The sequence below is a fragment of the Pongo abelii genome, chromosome 18, assembly GCF_028885655.2.
Source record: "Pongo abelii isolate AG06213 chromosome 18, NHGRI_mPonAbe1-v2.0_pri, whole genome shotgun sequence".
In the NCBI taxonomy this organism is placed as follows: domain Eukaryota; kingdom Metazoa; phylum Chordata; class Mammalia; order Primates; family Hominidae; genus Pongo; species Pongo abelii.
This window is the reverse complement of record NC_072003.2, coordinates 68,136,788-68,151,940: the sequence shown is the minus strand read 5'-3', so window position 1 is coordinate 68,151,940 and position 15,153 is coordinate 68,136,788. Positions and strand designations below refer to the sequence as shown.

At 51.6% G+C, this 15,153-nt stretch overlaps 1 protein-coding gene and 1 pseudogene across 1 annotated transcript in view; one reads left to right on the top strand and one right to left on the bottom strand.

Moving 5' to 3' along the window:
- CDH3 (cadherin 3) overlaps positions 1 to 14,328 on the bottom strand; it is a 54,085-nt gene extending 39,757 nt beyond the window's left edge. Inside the window, exons 1-2 of the mRNA XM_002826574.6 lie at positions 13,789 to 14,328; positions 13,460 to 13,574 (exon numbers count right to left, since the gene is read on the bottom strand). Coding sequence (XP_002826620.3) covers positions 13,460 to 13,574; positions 13,789 to 13,833 — 160 coding nt within the window. The 5' untranslated portion in view covers positions 13,834 to 14,328. The remainder of the gene's footprint in view (positions 1 to 13,459; positions 13,575 to 13,788) is intronic.
- On the top strand, positions 985 to 8,193 carry LOC103892696 (calponin-2-like; annotated as a pseudogene).
- Positions 14,329 to 15,153: the final 825 nt, after the last annotated feature.

The following is a 15,153-nucleotide window of genomic DNA, read 5'->3' as shown; positions in this document are numbered from 1 at the left end:
TCTCACTCTGTCGCCCAGGCTGGAGTGCAGTGCAGTCATATGATCTTGGCTCACTGCAACCTCCATCTCCCAGGTTCAAGCGATTCTCCTGCCCCAGACACCTGAGTAGAGTAGATGGGACTACAGGCATGCACCACCATGCCTGGCTAACTTTTGTATTTTTTGTAGAAACGGGGGTCTCACTATGTTGCCCAGGCTGGTCTCGAACTCCTGGGTTCAAGCAATCCTCCCACCTCAACCTCCCAAAGTGCCAGAATTACAGTTGTGAGCCACCATACCCCAGCCTTCATGTGTTTATTTCTGACTTGCTTCTATTGACAGGCAGTAGAGTTCAGTGGTGTTAAGCTCAGTCTGCTTAGGTTTGAATCTGAGCTCTACTACTTACTTAGCTGTGTGATCTTGGGCAAGTTACTTAACTTCTCTGGCCTCAGTTTCCTCACCTGTAAAATGGGGACAACAATAGTACCTCCCTCAAGGGATGTTTGAGGATTAAATGAGCTGATGCATATAAAGTACTAAGAACTTTATCTGTCCCATAGTAAGTGCCACATATTTTATTGAAAAAGGTGTATCTTTACAGTGAGCATATTTTCATGTATTAATTTGAAATCCCAACCAACCAACCGTCCCTATGTAAACAATATAAAATGGTATACATTGGGGAGGAGACGATTAAAAAATAAAAAGCTCCCCAGGTAGTCTGATCACCAGCCAAGCTTGCAAACTACTGACTCAGAGGCCAAAAGCAGGGATAAACCAGTTGAAGTGGAGCTGAGTCCCAGCTGGGGAATGCAGGAGACTTCTGGAAGCGGAAAAAGACCATAAAAGACAAGGGAAGAGCAGGTCTCGAAGTACGGTGGGAAGCCTGGATGAAGCGACTCTACAGGGAGAAGGCAGGCAGTGTGTGGGCCTGGCGTCCTGTCCTGGCTTGTGTGGGGAGAGCTCACAAGTTGCTGTTTCTCCCCTGCCTGAAGTTACGACAAGATGGGGCACGCTGTGCAAAGGCTGCTCAGAAGGCAGTCAGCCTTCAGCAAGACACCCAGGAGAGCAGCCGAACCCTCCACCTGGGCCCTCTCACTGGCCAGTGAGCAGTCCAGCCAGCCGCCCCCTCATAGCTCCAGGGCCATTTCCCACGCACGCACAGGGAAATTAGGGCCTCAAGGCTGAGGAGCTTGGACTCAGTAACTCGCCTCAGGCCACATCATTTGGGATGAGAAACAGCTTAGAATCCATTTTTCCCTTGCCTCTGCTGGGATATATACCATCAGGTCTCTTCCCACTGCTGGGTTTAATGAGAGTCTGAAGAATTTCCAAATGGACCCAAGTGCAAATCATTTCTCTAAACAGTAGTTCTAGCTTCTCTATAAAATGACTGGGGGCCAGGAATGATGGCTCACACCAGAAATCCCAACTTTGGGGGGCTGAGGCGGGCAGATCACTTGAGGCCAGGAGTTCAAGACCAGCCTGGGCAACATAGTGAGACCCTCTTAAAAAAAAAAAAAAAAAAAAAAAGACTGGGAGATCTGGGGAATACCTGTGGTCCCCAAATTTGAAGGAGGAGACTTCTTAGAAAGATGCGCATGCACTCTTAGACACAGTTAATTCCTGGGAATCAACGACTTCCTAAAGCGAATGTGAGACCCTAGAGTCAGAACTCAAGCAAAAATACCTTCTACTTCTCCTAGCGTACAACACAGGTTGTCAAGGTCTCTTGCTAATAGGTAACTTCCAACTTTAAAGTGGTCTTGAACAAAAGGGGGGCTACTGAGATGGAAGGAGAAGAAGAGGGCCTTGGATTATACCTCCCCAGTCCCCATCTCCCGATTTAGCCCTAAGATGCCTCAGAGTCCTAGGGAAAAACAGATCTTTCCTCCTGGGGTTCAGTAGCACCTGGCGAGGCTCTCGCGAAGGGAGGCAGCCCCCCAGAGGCAGCCCCCTCTGTGGCCTTGGCGCTGAGCCCTCTCCTCAGATGTTAGACAGCCACAGAGCCAGAGTCCTGAGTTCAAAGATGGGGTCGAGGGAGAAAGGAAGACGTTTGTTTGGCTTTTTGAGACAGTTTTGCTCTGTCGCCCAGGCTGGAGTGCAGTGGCGCGATCTCGGCTCACTGCAACCTCTGCCCCCCGGGTTCAAGCGATTCTTCTACCTCAGCCTCCCGAGTAGCTGGGACTACAGGCACATGCCACCATGCCTGGCTAATTTTTATATTTTTAGTAAAGACAGGGTTTCGCCATGTTGGCCAGGCTGGTCTCAAACTCCCGAGCTCTGGTGATCCACCCGCCTAGGCCTCCCAAAGTGCTGGGATTACAGGTGTGAGCCATCACACCCAACCCGTTTGGCTTTCTTTCCCCAGGTGAGGCATTCTGGTTCACTGCTCAAGCAGCAGGTTCCCAACACTCTTAAGTCCAGCAGACAGAGGCAGCTGCAGCCTGGAGGGAATTCTGTCAGCTGGAGGAATTTGCAGACCTCTGATGCTCTAGGTAACCCAGGGCCCTGAAGATGCCCAGATTTGGCTGGGGGAGGAGTGGAATTCCCCTAGTGGGGAAGGGTCTGTCAAGCTCTTCTACCCAGAGCAAGAGGTGGGAGGTCTTTGCTGCTGGAGGCAGGTGGGGGTGGGGTGACAGTTCTCGGCAGAGGGCTGTCAGTTTAAGTGCTATCAGGTCTGGGATCTGAACCCTCCTTGTTCCCCCATATCTTAAAAGGGAGGCCAGAGGTCCTGGGCAGAAGTGCCTGCCACCCCCCACCCTCCTGGCGATTAGCAGGGGCCTGTGGAGGGAACAGGAATTCAAAGCCCTTGAGTCAGAAGTTAACTATTTCCAATCTTCCTCTAATTTGGCTGGGGCCAGAAGACTCCAAATATCTTTCCCTTTCCCACCCTGATTTCCAAATGGTCAGTGCCTCATACTTAGGGGGTCACACCTGTGTTCAAAATGTGACTCCACAATTTATTAGCTGGGTGACCTTAGATAGTTACAAAGTGACAAGCCGAGGTTTCCTATCCAGTTAAATGGGGCCAATTCCACCCACCCCATGGGGCTTTTAGGAGGATTAAAGGGGCTTATTACATAAAGTACATAGTGTGATTCTGGAATTCAGTAAGCTCTCAAGTGGTATCTGGGTGGTGGTGGTGAGTTTTCACAGCCCTTCCTTGCCAGCCCTGCTGCCTGCTGCCTGGGTTGGCAATGCCAGGTGACTAAATGAAATGAGAAAAAGGCAACTGAGGCAGACATGGTCCTCCAGTCTGAGAAGTGGGAGGGGAGTTGAGAAGGGTTGCTGGGAGTGGGGGCCGATATCCTGGTTCCAGGGAAGACTTCAGAGACCCTGGCCTCCATACTGGTACAACTGGGACTTCAGCCATTATGTCACCATACTGGTACAACTGGGATTTCCCCAAACACTTTGCTGCCTCTGTTATGGGGTGAGACAAATTTCAAGCGGGGATGGACCCTGCCTATGCCTCACTGGCTCTCCCCACCTCACACTCCATGATCCAGCCAGATTCAATGTATCCAAGTCCCTGGAACCCTCGTGTTGTTCCTCTGCCAGAACACTCCACGCCACCTCTCATGCCCAACTCCCTTGCCTAATTCTTCTTCCTTGGCTGCCAGCTTGGACATCAGTTCCTCGAAGTTTCTCCAAGAACATGTCAGCAGCCCCTCCTATGTGACTCTATATCACTCCTTTCCCACCTCCCCCTCAATCTCTTTTTCTTTTTTTGAGACGGAGTCTCGCTCTGTCGCCCAGGCTGCAGTGGAGTGGCTTAATCTCAGCTCACTGCAACCTCCGCCTCCTGGGTTCAAAGCCATTCTCCTGCCTCAGCCTCCCGAGTAAGCTGGGATTACAGGTGCTTGCCACCATGCCAGGCTAATTATTTTTGGGTTTTTTTGTTTGTTTGTTTGTTGTTGTTAGCAGAGACGGGGTTTCACTATGTTGGCCAGGCTGGTTTCGAACTCCTGACCTCAAGTGATCTGCCTGCCTCGGCTTCCCAAAGTACTAGGATTACAGGTGTAAGCCACCATGCCCGGCCCCTCCTCAATCTCATATATGCATATATTGTACTTATTTTGCCTGTCTCTCTATACTAGCAGGTAAGTGGCCCTTTGAGGGCAGGATTTTTGCACATTTTGTTCACTAATGAATCCCCAGCACCTAGAACAGTACCTGACAGTAAACAGTACCTGAACTCTAATCAGGAGTTCATTGAGGGTTAGGAGCTGTGGCCTTACTTACCCTCTGAGTATCTAGTACCTAGTAGGTACTCAGACATTTGTTGGCTGAATGACCATTTCAACTTGGCTTTGGATCTCAGACACTTCACTGTTTCTATAAGAGAGGAGCTGGATTTGAACATGTTGGCCAAATAAGGAGGCTGCTGCCCACCCACACACTGGTCAGGATAAAAATCTCCACCCAGGGCCGTGCACAGTGGCTCACACCTGTAATCCTAGCACTTTGGGAGGCTGAGGCAAGATGATTGCTTGAGGCTAGGGCTTCAAGGCCAGCCCAGGCAACATAGTGAGACCCCTTCTTTATTTTATGTATTTATTTATTTTTGGAGATGGAGTCTTGCTCTGTTGCCCAGGCTGGAATGCAGTGGTGCAATCTCGGCTCACTGCAACCTCTGCTTCCCGGGCTCAAGCAATTCTCCTACGTCAGCCTCGTGAGTAGCTAGGATTACATGGGCACACCACCATGCCAGGCTAATTTTTGTATTTTTAGTAGAGACGGGGTTTCGCCATGTTGGCCAGGCTGGTCTTGAACTCCTGACCTCAAGTGATCCGCCCACCTTGGCCTCCCAAAGTGCTGGGATTATAGGTGTGGGCCATCATGCCGGCCACCTCTAATTAAAACAAATATATATATATATATATATATATATATATATTTTTTTTTTTTTTTTTTTGAGACAGAGTCTTGCTCAGTCACCCAGGCTGGAGTGCAGTGACACGATCTCCGCTCACTACAACCTCCACCTCTCAGATTTAAGAGATTCTCCTGCCTCACCCTCCCAAGTAGCTGGGATTACAGGCACCCACCACCACGCCCAGCTAATTTTTTGTATTTTTAGTAGCGACAGGGTTTCACCATGTTGGCCAGGCTGGTCTCGAACTCTTGACCTCAGGTGATCCGCCTGCCTCGGCCTCCCAAACTGCTGGGATTACAGGCGTGAGCCACCGCACCCAGCCGCAAAAATAATAATAATAATAATAATTTAAAAATTAAGAAGGCCAGGTGCGGTGGCTCACGCCTGTAATCCCAGCACTTTGGGAGGCCGAGGCGGGTAGATCACGAGGTCAGAAGATCGAGACCATCCTGGCTAACAGGGTGAAACCCTGTCTCTACTAAAAATACAAAAAATTAGCTGGGCATGGTGGCGCATGCCTGTAGTCCCAGCTATTCAGGAGGCTGAGGCAGGAGAATCACTTGAATCCGGGAGGCGGAGTTTACAATGAGCTGAGATTGTGCCACTGCACTCTAGCCTGGGCAACAGAGTGAGACTCCATCTCAAAAAAAAAAAAAAAAAAAAAAAATTAAGAACAAATAAATCTCCACTCAGAAAGAAGTTCTCAAGAAATTCGGCCGGGCGCGGTGACTCACGCCTGTAATCCCTGCACTTTGGGAGGCCGAGGCGGGCGGATCACAAGGTCAGGAGATCGAGACCATCCTGGCTAACACAGTGAAACCCTGTCTCTACTAAAAATATAAAAAATTAGCCGGGCGTGGTTGCGGGTGCCTTTAATCCCAGCTACTCGGGAGGATGAGGCAGGAGAATGGCATGAACCTGGGAGGCGGAGCTTGCAGTGAGCCAAGATCACGCCACTGCACTCCAGCCTGGGCGACAGAGCGAGACTCCGTCTCAAAAAAAAAAAAAAAGAAAGAAGAAAAAGAAAAGAAATTCAGGGCCCTTTCCAAATTCCCTTTCTACTTTTGAGGAAAGAAGCAAGCATCAGGATAAGGACAAAGAAAGGGAAGCTTTTCTCCCCCAAGACAAAGGATGAGGCCAAGTACATAATAAAAACTTGCTGTCTCTTAGCATAGAGCCAGATGAAAATCAAGACTCCGGAAGGGGGTGGGTCTGGCAGGGAGACTGTTGGGGTGGGAGAATGCAGAAGACACCTCACTACTTCAGAACAGAGAGGAGCTGATATCCCAGTCCAGGATCACAGTACTGGAATCCTCAGGTCATCAGTTAACCCAGCAATTGTGCCCCAGGTGTATAACTAACAAATAGGGGTGCACAGGTCACCAGAAGATTTGCACAAAATGGAAACTACTGAAATGCCCATCAAGAGCAGAATTGTGGATAGTCACATAATGAAATACTATACAATGAGAATCAACTAGAACTACATCCAGAATTATGCAAGAATCTCTCAATGGTGCCATGAAAGCAGCCAGAGCTAAGATAATTGTATCATCCTCTTACAGAAAGTTCAAATGCAGGCAAATTCACCTGTGGTACTCAGAAGTCAGAGAGTGGTTATCTTGAGAGAAGTGTTGAAATTAGGAGGGAGGGGGCATCCAAGGCCCTGGTAATGCTGTTTCTTGGTCTGTGTGCCAGAAACACAGGGGTTTTAAGTTAGCGATGTTCATCGGGCTGCACACTCATCATTTCAGCACTCTTATCTACATTTATTATTCTTCAATAACATCGAGCCTCTGAATGGAGACTGTTCAGCCTCAGGACCAAAGCCTCAATTGACTGGAGCTGGGGAGGCCCTTCCCTCCCTCCTCTTCCATCATCCTCCAAATGCTTTGCACAGGTATAGTTTCTGGCCCTAGAAACTCTTTGCTTGTCATAAGCAATGCCTTCCTTGTGCAGCAGGGAGGTGAGAGCACCCTGCACTGGGTAACCTAGGAACACAGTGGCATATGAGGAAGTGGGAAGGGAGACTAGAGGTTTGAGACCTGCTCCCCAGGCACAAGCTACTGGTGATGCAGGACAGTCTTCAGCAAGTTAACCCTACTCTGCTGCTAAGCCAGGAAAGCAGCCTGCTAGGCTTGAAGGTCCAGTTCCCATTCATTCCTCGGAGCCACATTTATGGATATCTCCCTGGATTGTGGAGGCAAAACACCAGGGTTTAAATCCTGGCCTTCTGTTTATTGCACCAGTGACCTCTCACTGACTTCCTTAACCTCATTTTACAGCTAAGTGGAAATTATCAACAACTGCTTTGCAGGGCAACCCATAAGCACAGAAAATTACTAAATTAGGGCCCGTTGGTCACCTCCAGTCGGTCCTGTCCTGCCACCGCACCCGCCAGCCATATTCTCCATGCAGTTCAACAAGGGCCACTCATACTGGCTCTCAGCCGAGGTCAAGAACCGGCTCCTGTCCAAATATGACCCCCAGAAGGAGGCAGAGCTCCACAGCTGGATCGAGGGACTCACCAGCCTCTCCATCAGCCCTGACTTCCAGAAGGGCCTGAAGGACAGAATTATCTTACACACACTCATGAACGAGCTGCAGCCAGACTCAGTCCCCAAGATCAACCACTCCACACAGAACTGGCACCAGCTAGAAAACCTCTCCAACTTCATCAAGGCCACAGTCAGCTATGGCATGAACCCCATGGACCTGTTTGAGGCCAGTAACCTGTTTGAGAGCGAGAACATGATGCAGGTGCAGGTGTCTCTTCTTGCCCTGGCGGGGAAGGCCAAGACTAAGGGGCTGCAGAGCGGGGTGGACATCAGTGTCAGGTACGCAAAGAAGCAGGAGCGGAACTTCGACTAGAACACCACGAAGGCCGACCAGTGCATCATCGGGCTGCAGATGGGCACCAACAAATGTGCTAGCCAGTCGGGTATGACCAGGTACGGCACAAGGAGGCATCTCTACAGCCCCAAGAACCACATTCTGCCCCCGTGGACCACTCGACCGTCAGCCTCCAGATGGGTACAAACAAGTGCGCCAGCCACGTGGGCATGACGGCTCCCTGGACCCAGCAGCACATCTATGACACCAAGCTGGGCACCAACAAGTGTGACAACTCCTCCATGTCCCTGCAGATGGGCTACATGCAGGGTGCTAACCAGAGCAGCCAGGTCTTTGGCCTGGGCCGGCAGATATACAATTCCAAGTACTGCCCACAAGGCCCAGTGGCCAACAGGGCTCCCTCGGGCACCAACGACTGCCCAGGCCCAGGGAAGGCCCCTGAATATCCCCCTTACAACCAGAAGGAGGCCAGCTACTAAGGCTCCCAGCACGCTCTCTCCCCACATCGTCTCCCTGTCTGGGTTTTGGTGTTTTTCTCTGTTTTCTTCTTCTTCTTTTTTTTTTTTTTAACCTGTTCAGTGTTGCCAATCAACCGAGGGTCTGTGAGTAGCGGCATGGGATCTGGCAGCAGGGATTTTCCCCCCTTGCCTTGGTTCCTTCGCAGAACTGGGCCACCAGGCTGTGGGGAAGGGGTTAAGGCTATATCCCGATGCATGTAGGGTGAGGGTCCCTGCTGGCACGTCCAGGCTATGGGCTGAGCTGTGCTGGGGAGAAGAGACCTGGGCATGGAGGGAACTGGTCCCCAAAGGTTACCAGTTGCCTTGCCTCCTGTCAGCCGATCAGTTTGTGGTTTCTGTACCCACAAAAGTTTCAGGACATATTAAAATAAAAATATGGCCGGGCATGGTGGCTCACACCTGTAATCCCAGCACTCTGGGAGGCCAAGGTGGGCAGATCACCTGAGGTCGGGAGTTCGAGACCAGCCTGACCAACATGATGAAACCCTGTCTCTACTAAAAATACAAAATTAGCCAGGCGTTGTGGCGCATGCCTGTACCAGCTACTCGGGAGGCTGAGGCAGAAGAATCGCTCGAACCCAGAAGGTGGAGGTTGCGGTGAGCCAAGACCGCGCCATTGCACTCCAGCCTGGGCAACAAGAGCAAAACTCCGTCTCAAAAAAAGAAAAAATATATATAATTTTTTCCCCAAGGAATGGGGCAGGGACAGTGGAGAGGGTGCTGGGAAATGAGTCCCCTAGGAGAGGGGACCTGACCACGATGCTAAAATATGTCAGGCTCCTGAGTGGCCGGCTTTCTCAGGACCCTCAGGCCTGCCCAGGGGCCCAGTGGGGAAACTGAGGCCCGCACAAGGAAGTAGAATTCTGAGTTGTTGGGGCTAAACCTGATCCCCTCTCCATGCTAACCACCCCCTACTGTGGTCCTCAGGTTTTTTTTTTTTCTTTAAGGTGGAGTCTCACTCTGTTGCCCAGGCTGGAGTGCAGTGGCGCAATCTTGGCTTGCTGCAACCTCCACTTACTGGGCTCAAGCGATTCTCCTGCCTCAGCCTCCCAAGTAACTGTGATTACAGGCACACCACCACCATGCCCAGCTAATTTTTGTATTTTTAGTAGATACGGGATTTCACCATGTTGGCCAGGCTAGTCTTGAACTCCTGGCCTCATGTGATCTGCCCACCTCAGCCTCCCAAAGTGCTGGGATTACAGGCGTGAGCCATCGCGCCTCACCCCTCAGTAGGTTTTAAGGTGCCCCCAGCCCTCCATTTCCCCTTCTGGGCCTGACCAGCTATACTGCTTCATCTCCCCTGGCCACACGCCCCGCCAAGTACTGCACAGGGACCCCCTTACCCAGGGGCCCTGCACTGTGAGATAATGTGAAACACCGACTGTGGGCCAAATGCAATAAAACCTCTGTTTTTAAGAAAAAAAGAAAAAAAATTACTAGACCGTAAGCTCCCCAAGGGCAGGGACTTCGTTTTGTTCATTGCTTTAGTTGAAGTTGTGGAACAGTGCCTGATCTATGCAGATGTGAAATATATGCTTACAGGAAGAATGAAATGTAAATAAAGAGCATTCCCCAGAGTAGGGGCTTCCACAATAAAAGGCAGTTTTTACACCCAGAGCTGAAATAGACAAAACCATCTTGATGTTAACTTGTGCTCAGTCAGATGCATTATTGAAGTTGGAAGTTTCCTCCCAAAGCTGATGGTTAGTTTTTAATCTGACCCAAAGGCTGACTGTGGGTCAGATGATCCTGCTGAAGGCCATAATGAAGGACTGCATCTGTTTGACTGCCATTAAGCTGCCTCTCTCAGTTGTTCACCCTTAAGGATGAGTAGACCACTGTAGGTCACTCACTTTTAATCACGGCACTAATACCATGAAAGTTCCCTCCTCCCACCTCTCCACTGTCGGCTTCCAGACCACACTTGAAGGAAGGTGGCCCCCAGACTGTGGGACTGGGCTGGGGGAATGTGCCGGCTCTCCTTCCCTCCAGATTAACCTTTCCTCTTGAGCTAGTCAAGACCCCTCACTTGGGCCCTTAGAGACTAAATCCAAATCAGTTTCCTCTACATGAATGTTTCTGGAAAACCCTACAATAAAAAAAAAAAAAAATGACTAAGCACTCTTGGGGCGGGGAGCCGGGAGAGCTTGTTATTTATAGCTGTGGGATTCAGGGATCCAACGTTCTACCCTCTCCACTCAGGCCCTGCTTTCTGGTAGTAAAAAATGCCAGGGAGCTGGGCACAGTGGATCATACCTGTCATCTCAGTGCTTGGGAGGCTGAGGTGGGAAGATTGCTTGAGCCCAGAGTTTGTGACCAGTCTGGGCAACATAGTGAGACTCCGTCTCTGCAAAACATTAAAAATTAGCCAGGCATGGCAGCACATGTCTGTGGTCTCAGCTACTTGGGAGGCTGTGATAGGAGGATCACCAGAGCCCAGGAGGTAGAGGCTGCAGTGAACCGTGATTGCATCATTGCATTCTAGCCTGGGCTGGGTGACAGAGCGATACCCTATCTCAAAAAAAAAAAAAAGCCAGGGAACTTGGGGGTCCAAAATTTCCGTTCAAATCCCAGCCGATCACTGCAGTGATGACTTGGTGAAGCGACAGTCATGTAGGCTTCATCTATAAAATGGGCCGCCCTTCACAAGGTTGTCAAATTCATTCATAATTCATACACGACTGGGCATCCTGTAAGGTATCAGGCCCTGGGCATATACCAGGAGGTAAAAGTTGTGTCTGTCACCCTCAAAGAAGTTCATGAGCTGTTTGGCTTTAGCGAATCCAATCCATTAAGCTGTGCCTCTGTTTCTCTACCTTCAAAACCTCAGGCAAGGCTAGACTATGGGGTTTCTGAAGTTCAAAATTCTGAGATTAAGAGCTCAGCTTGTTTAACATTTACCTCACCTGCTTCAAGGGAAGGTTAGGAGGATAAAGCAAGCTCAGAGTTGCAAAAGGGCTTTGAAGGGGAAGATGCACATACAAACAAGGCATTAATTACATCAGATAAGTTCTTTGAGCTGAACTTCAGAGACACCCTTGATATTCATAACCCAAGGGCGAACAACAGGGGTTATTGTTCCTTAGCAATATGGAAACTTGTCTGCTTGGCTAAACTTGAGAGTGTATATGTTCCTGCAGGATAACCCTTTCAACGTGGCTGGATCCAGGCTGGGGATCTATGTTTTGAGGATGAGGAATTAGGGTGCAGGTGGGGTGGCAAAAGTGCCAGCTGAAGACCAAAGGGAGAAATAGCAATATGTTTTGTTGGGAAGTCCCAATTTATTGGGACCAACTGGACCAAGAAATGCACTTTTACTTAAAAAAGAAAGCAGCAGCCCATGCCATTGGAAGCCTACTCTAAGACCCAGCCATGTGGCAGGGAGTTTCAAGGTGCGCCAAGCGCATTAACCCGTCCTTTGTTGTATAACCCAGGTGTGCTCCTGGCGCAAACCCACCATTTTTCACAATCGTAAAGCAGACATCCGAGAAAGCTGAATTTCCTCTAAAGGTTTAAAATGCCTGACGTCATCGGGAAGCACTCGCCAACCCAACCATGAAATCGAAAACCTGATCACTGCTTCCCCCCAAAACTTCAAGCCTAGTGAAGTGACAGCTAATCTGATATTTCTTGCTTCAGTAGGAAAGATAAGGTACAGACAACACTCAAAGCTATAGCCTACTCTGGGAGACTGTAGTCAGAGAACTTGACAATGGGGCGAGGGGAGGGGGCGTAGATTTGGCATAAGTCTGGTTAGCAAAAAGGCTTCCTCAGGGAACCGGAATTGGATTTGGGGCCCTGCCCGAGTTCACATTTTTACAGGTTGGCTGAGTTGCAGTTTGTTAGCCAGCCAGTAATAAACCCCTGCGCAAGAATTTAAAGTTTATGAGGCATGGCTTCTTAATGCCTCTCCTCAGCTCCCTACAGCCAAGGGTTTAAGGAGCCTAGCCTAGCCTGGGTGTTAATTGTTTTGTCAATCTGCAGAGTTATTTGCAGAAAGAATTTTTTTAAAAATGGCTTCCATAGACTCAAGGTCCTCAATCCTCTTTTGGAGAAATAAAAGACAGCCACTGTGTCCCCTAGGCATTGACAGCCCCACATTCAAGCAGTGGGAATTTGTGCCTGGGGTGAGGGGTAAGTTGATGGAGACTTTAGAAGAATGCTAGGTAACAAGGGTTCTCAATGTTTTGAAAGCCAGGTGAGCCACAGTTCCTTCCCCCCAAAATGAATACTCAAGTTCCCAAAAATTTCAGTGTAAGGATCCTCTGAAACCCCACCCAAGGATCCAGGGTTATACCCGTTTAAGAACTAAGGTTTCATCTCTTGCTGGAGCCCCCATCCATTGTCCTCTTAACGTAGAGGGAGAAAGCCCTCCACTAGCCAGCAACCGCCTGGGTCTCATAACACACAGGTTCTCCTCACTAAAGTTGCACCGCCCACCCCCTCAGGTTTTTGAACTTGGGGAGGGGGGGTAGGAGTTACTGAGGGATCAAAAATGTGCTTTGATCTCCCGTCCATCGCCCCCATAGCCCCAGGCCTGCCAGCTTGGGACACTGACCCCCTCAAACTCCCCCCAGTGACCTAGCATCCCAGGCCCGAGACGCTGGGGGCGGGGTGGTTCCCGTACGTGATGGCCCCAGCTCAGGTGTGCCAGGGCCCAGTTTCCAGGCAGGCTACAGGGGCGCAGGCCCTCCGGGAAGGGCAGGGTTAAGAGTGCATTCCAGCTGCCGAGGAAGAAGGGGGGCGGGGTAGGGGAGCTCGGAGAAAAGAAACAGACCCGGTCTGTCTGTCGGAGACACAAAGCACGGTTCACAAAGGGGGCCCGAGAGGGGCGAAGGGGGCTGCCCGGGGCACGGCTCATCCCCACACCTGCGCGGGGGTTGGGGTAAGAATGTGGCCGGCGCATTCCTCTGCTGGGGCCAGCGGGGGAGAACTTCCCACGTCGAGACTGGGTGAGGGGCTCAGCCATCCGGGACCTCGGAGAAGGGGGTCAAGGTAAGCAGTGGCTACCGGACAAGGGGCTGGATGTCATAGGCGCTCTGCTGCCCAGCCTTCTCCGTCAGCCACCACCCCCAATCCCGGCCCCCGAGGCGCGTTCTGCGCCTCCCCGGGAACTGAGGTGGCGCCAGGAGTCCCTTGCCCGGGACCGAACACCCCTCGCGCGGTCCACACCAGAGTGATCACGTGCGGCCCCTACCCCGCGGTTCCACCCTGAGGGTCTTACCTTTTCCCAGCGCCTGGCCGGGCTCCTGCTCGGCGTTTCTCGCCTCCAAGGTCACTTCAGCCTCCCCGAAGACCGCCCGGCACGGCTCGGAGGCCGCGCACTGCAGCCAGCAAACCTGCGCCCGAGGGCAGAGGGTGAAGAAGGAGGCTGGGTCCAGGCGTGCCCGGCGCTGCACTCCCAACCCTGCAGGGTCCTCACGGGCCTTCCGGGACTCCCTTGGTCCCAGGGAGCGCAGCCCCGCGCTCTCCCCGACGCCACTGCCCCATGCGGACCCCGCCCGCCCCTCAGGGAGCGGTCCCGGTCGGGGCCAGGGCGAGGCTGTGGAGTACCTGGAGGAGGAGGAGAGACGCGAGAGGTCCACGAGGGAGCCCCATGGCTGCAGACAGAGGGGTGAGGCAGCTGCCGCGACGGCGGGCCGGTGCTCCGCTCAGCTCTTGCCCCTTTGAGCACCGCAGCCCCCGGGAGCCAGCGGGAGGAGGCCAGGTGAGCGCAGGTGGGTGCTGATTGGTCCAGCGCCACAAGGTCCCGCCCCCTCGCAGGTGGGACCGATGCGGGTGCGGTTGAGGCCCCAGCGAACCCCTCCTGGCCTCCCGGATTCCCTCCTGCGCTCTCCTGGCTTTTCTGGAGCTGTTCTCTGCAGGGACTCAGCCCCTGTCTCGCAGTTCTGGGTTAGAGGAGAAAAGAACACCCAGTGCACTCCTCAGCCTCCGCAGTACGGGAAGAGAAATGTTTCCTTGCCTTGCGGCTACAGCGGAAAAAAGTGGAGACACATCTGAAGTCCACTGAAAACGGAGGCTCCGCATTCATGATCCCTGGAGGCGCTGTTATCCCAAAGCTTTGAAGCAGGCCCATGTGTCCTCCCACACGCGGCTACAGCGGGGCCGTCCAAGCCTGTTTCTCCACCTCCGGTGCCAGCCCGCCGTGGAGGATCCTCCGGGGTATAAAACTAGCAGATCCCGAGGGACCGCGTTTCTGAATTGGATACAACTTCCTAATTTTTTTTTTTTTTTTTTTTTTTTTGGAGACAGGGTCTCCAAAGACCCTGGTCTTTGGACTGGGACTGTTTTTTGGACCGGTCTGTCGCCCAGGAGTGCAGTAGCGCGATCTCGGCTCACTACAGCCTCGACCTCCCGGGCTAAAGCGATTCTCCTGCCTCAGCTCCCGCTGAGACTACAGGCTTGCGCCACCACACCCGGCTAATTTTTAAAAATTTTTTGTAGCGATGTGGTGGGGCGGGGGGAGGAGGGGGAGGGTCACCCTATGTTGCCCAGGCTGGTCTCGAACTTGTGGACTCAAGCGATCCTCCGCCTCCCAGAGTGCTCAGGTTACAGGCGTGAGCCGCTACACCCGGACCGCTTCTTCTGTTTCACAGCTAAACAAAGGGAAGCTAGTCGAGAAAGTCCCAGAGTTTGGAAGCTGTAGTGGTGCCAAAGGGTGCGAGCTAAGAGGGTTATTAGTCCCATAACCTCCAGCACCCGTATCCCCCATATAAATAACGCTTTCTCAACTTTCTGTAAAATGTAAATAAAGACAATTTTTAAAATGCAGAGGTTTTGAAATTGGTCTGAAATACTGTATATAATCTGGGTAAAAACTGCTTGCTGCGTAAAGCAGCCTCCAGAGATTCTCCCATGGAAAACAGCTCTCCCACACCGTTCCTAGGAGATAAACGCCAGACGTGGGATTCGTTCCTC